Source organism: Orycteropus afer, unplaced genomic scaffold, assembly GCF_000298275.1.
Source record: "Orycteropus afer afer isolate SDZICR_OR568_19922 unplaced genomic scaffold, OryAfe1.0 scaffold00127, whole genome shotgun sequence".
Lineage (NCBI taxonomy): Eukaryota > Metazoa > Chordata > Mammalia > Tubulidentata > Orycteropodidae > Orycteropus > Orycteropus afer.
The window spans coordinates 3,743,235-3,747,210 of record NW_006921714.1 but is presented as its reverse complement, the minus strand read 5'-3'; the positions used below and the strand labels follow the sequence as shown (position 1 = coordinate 3,747,210).

General features: G+C 48.3%; 1 protein-coding gene across 1 annotated transcript in view; it reads left to right on the top strand.

The window, feature by feature from the left end:
- FBLN5 (fibulin 5) overlaps positions 1–1,112 on the top strand; it is a 103,505-nt gene extending 102,393 nt beyond the window's left edge. Inside the window, exon 10 of the mRNA XM_007944496.2 lies at positions 951–1,112. Coding sequence (XP_007942687.2) covers positions 951–1,112 — 162 coding nt within the window. The remainder of the gene's footprint in view (positions 1–950) is intronic.
- The last annotated feature ends 2,864 nt before the right edge of the window (positions 1,113–3,976 follow it).

The window sequence follows — 3,976 nt, the reverse complement described above, 5'->3', positions numbered from 1 at the left end:
TGTGGAGCAGTTCTACTCTGTCTTACCGGGTCCCTCTCAGTCGGAATAGACTTGATGGCAGTGGGTAGGTGCTTTGGATGCTGCTTATCTGGGAACAGACCATCATCTGTTGAACCATTGGATCTGGTCCAGCCATCATTTTGGAGATGAGGAGAATAAGATCCAGAGAGGTGAAGTGATGGCCGTAAGTCTCACAGTTAGTTCATTCAGTTGTCCATTTATTCATTCAAGATACATTTACTGAACACTGACTGTGTGCCAGTCATTCTGCTGGATTCTGGGGGGATGTAGTCATGAAAGCCTGGCCTCAATTCCTGCTTATGGAGCTTACAGTCCAATCTGGACTCAGATGGCCGATGTGGAGCAAGTGGACAGTGAAGACAATTAAATGGTAGTGACCACTTTGTGTTCTATGCAGAGAAGAAGGTGCAAAGGCAGAGGGTCACAGGGGCCCAGCTTAGACGGGAAGAGGCCTGTCTGAGGGGAGACCTGCAGAGTTAGCAGGAAGGGCCAGGTGGAATGTGGACAAATTGGGGGACAGTAGGTTGACTGCAATGTGGTGGGTAAGGCTGAGAGCACCCGAGAGAGGCTGCAGAGGCGGCTGTGGCCAGACCACAAAGGACTTGTACTTTGGCGATTGTCTCCAATGGACAGATGGACAGCCATCTGGTTTCCTCACTGCCGTTGCTCCCCAAGGAGCTCTGGCGGCATAGTTCCTAAGGCATTTCACTGCTAACCAGTCAAACCCACCAGCCACTCCTCAGAAGGAAGGTTGGGCAATCTGCTTCTGTAGAGATACCACCTTGGAAATCCAAGGAGGGGTTGCTATGAGTCAGGTCCAACTCAACAGCAGTGAGGTTGGTTTGGTTTTTTGGTTGCTCTCCAAGCCCCAGCCCCCCACCTGGCTTAAGTCAGGCCTTTTCTAACTCACTGTTCTGTTCTGTCCACAGCAAACCGGCCCCATCAGTGCCACCCTGGTGATGACCCGCCCCATCAAAGGGCCTCGGGACATCCAGCTAGACTTGGAAATGATCACCGTCAACACCGTCATCAACTTCAGAGGCAGCTCTGTGATCCGACTGCGAGTATACGTGTCGCAGTATCCTTTCTGAGCCCGAGTGGGAACCCTGGGCACTACCCCTCACCAGCACCAAGGGACAGGAGAAGAGAAGACACGAGTGAGAGAACAAGAGCGAGACAGGCCTTATGCCTTTCCTACTGACGGTTTCCCTGAGCGTCGGCCCCCTGGCCTGACTCCACCTGTATTGTTGTAGACTGTCACTCTGAAGGACAGACTGCCCCCAGTTCCTACGACGCAGTTATCGAAAAGCATTATCATTGGCCCCTGATGGGAGATCGTTGGTGATTTTTGAAGGCCTCTAGTTTATTATCATTTTTGTTTTCAAAGAAAATGGATGAAGTTTGCTGGGGTGTGAGTCTATGTTCAAAGACTGTGAACAGCTTCCGCTCACCTCCCCCACTCCTCTTTCTAGCTGCGTTGCTGCTTTGCCAAGGCCCAGAGAGCCCACCGGGAGCGCTGGCCATAGCTCGTTTGCTTCTTGCGTGTATGGGGAAGGCTGTGGAAACAAACCATAGCAGGATCTAAGGGTTTTTAAAGAGTCTATTTCAAAACCATGTCTGGTATTTTCAGCTATAAAAGAAGTTTTAGTTGTCCTTAAATTTGTATAACTGTTTAATCCTTTCTTGTTCAATTGAGCTTTTTTTTTTTTTTTCTTTTTCAAATAAGGAATAGAATGCCTTCAAAAGACCTTCAGACACGCTATGTTCTGTCTTCCCAGACCCAGAGTCCTCTTCATTTTGGTCCAGTGTTTTCTCTGAGGACCCCTTAACCAGGCTTCCTTCAGCATTTTTACCCAACTGGGTTGGAAGGCAGAGGTGTCCAAATGATTAAATATTTGAAGAGATTCTATGTTTGTTTCATTTGGACTTTGTAGATGACTCACCATCTGGGGCTGGATTATCACTGTTGACTCAGGCAAATTGATGTCAACAAGGGACAGGGTGGCAGAGAAGTTAGAAGGAGTGTCTACCTTGAGTCCCATTTCATTCCATTTCAAAACAACTAATTGTCCCTCCAGTGAGTGGATGATTGCCGGCCACTCTCCCAGAACTTGAGCAATGCACTCAAGTTACTTTAGCCCAGTGGTCCTCAACCCTTTCCTAAAGGCGGGGCTTTTAAGCAAAAACGGATTCCCTGGACTTCACCTCCAGCGACTCTAAGTTGGTCTGGGATAGGGCCCTGGCATTGGGATTTTTAAAAACTGTAATGAGCAGTCAGAGTTGAGAACTCATTGTTATAAACCCTTTAAAGAGAGGGGATCAATGTGGTCCATCCCTGAGCATCTTGCCCCTCATTATCTTTTCAGTTAATTGGAGGGTTCACCATCCTTTTCCTCTTCAAGGATACTAGATTTCCTTCAAGTCTTAAAATCCCACTCAAGGGCAATGAGAGCCAACAGTGCAAGTTACACTTTTTGGGGTGGTGAGCTGCTCCAAGAATCAGCCTGAGACCTTAGAAGGAGAGCATGAACAGGTGGCTTTCCCTGATGGATGAGGTGGAATCTACTGGATCTGTACATGCTCCCCTCCTACCTATTGGGGCTGTACTTATTAAAGACTTACATTGGGTGATGCAGACAGTTATGGTGCTGGGCTGCTAGCCATAAAGGCTAGAGGTTTGAGTCTTGAGGTGCTACGGAAGAAGCATGGCAATCTACTTCTGAAAAGTCAAGCATTGAAAACTCCGAAACACACAGTTCTACTCTGATGCTTATGTGGTCACCATGAGTTGGAGCCAACTTGACAGTAACTTGTTGGTTGGTTATGTGCCCAGCACTGTGCCCTGGACTCCCAGGATTAGTGGGGGTTTTATAGATCCTTAAGATGTAAGTCATCCTGTGGGGAAATAGCGTGGTGAACCCCATCCCCACCCCCATGCCTGCCTTCCTCCCCCAGGGAGCCATTCTTACACCACACACCTAATCTTGCTGGTGACTGTGGTTATTTTATTTTATTTTTTCTCTTACTACAACTATGCACAGGAGCTCTGGTGGCATAGTGCCTAAGGCACTTGACTGCTAACCAGAAGGTTGGTGGTTCAAACCCACCAGCCACTCCTCAGAAGGAAGGTTGGGCAATCTACTTCTGTAGTGATACCGCCTTGGAAACCCAAGGAGGTTTCGACTCAATGACAGTGAGTGAGTAGGATTCGACTCAATGACAGTGAGTGAGTGTGAGTGGCAACTAAGCACATCCAAATTGCTTCTAGTTTTGCTCCATGGCCAAGTGCAAGTAATGGTAATGATGACATCCATAGCAAATGGCTCAGATGCTCAGTTTCATAAGCTCAGAAGAGACAGGACCATTTCCCAGAGCTTGGCAGCATGTGGGCCCAGCTCACTCTTCTTAGAGTAAAAACCAGAAGGTCGCCCCGAGCCTGGGGCTCCCCTTGTATGGGGAGACCGAGGTTTTAGGGCTGGGTGTGGAGTCAGAAATGCTGACGGTTTATGTGGGCTCTGCACCAGGCAGCTCCCGGTCCCGACTCCCTGGCCTCACTCAGCATCAGGGTCAGGTTTCCTTTAACTTCTGAGAAAGAAGGAAGGGAAGCTTTGTCTTGGTGATTTGAAGACCCGCTGGTTTCAGAGGTGCCACTTTTGGAACGAAACCCAAGTCTCTAGGGCTTGGGTTTTATTTGTTCATGTCAAAATGTGGCTTCCTGCTTCTAAGAAAAAAGGCATGGAGAGCCTCATAAAAGCAGGCTTCACGGGTTTCTTGGACCTCAGATGGCTCTTTCAAAACATGCTTGATGAGTTCAGAGCAAATGAATCAGAAGCATGTGGGATCACTTTTCCTCAGAATACACTTGGGCTTAAAAATTAAGGGGAAAACAGCCCGGGGCAAAGTGTGTACTCTAAGGCCAAATCCAGAGCATTTGGGAAATCGCTCCAGAGGCTCC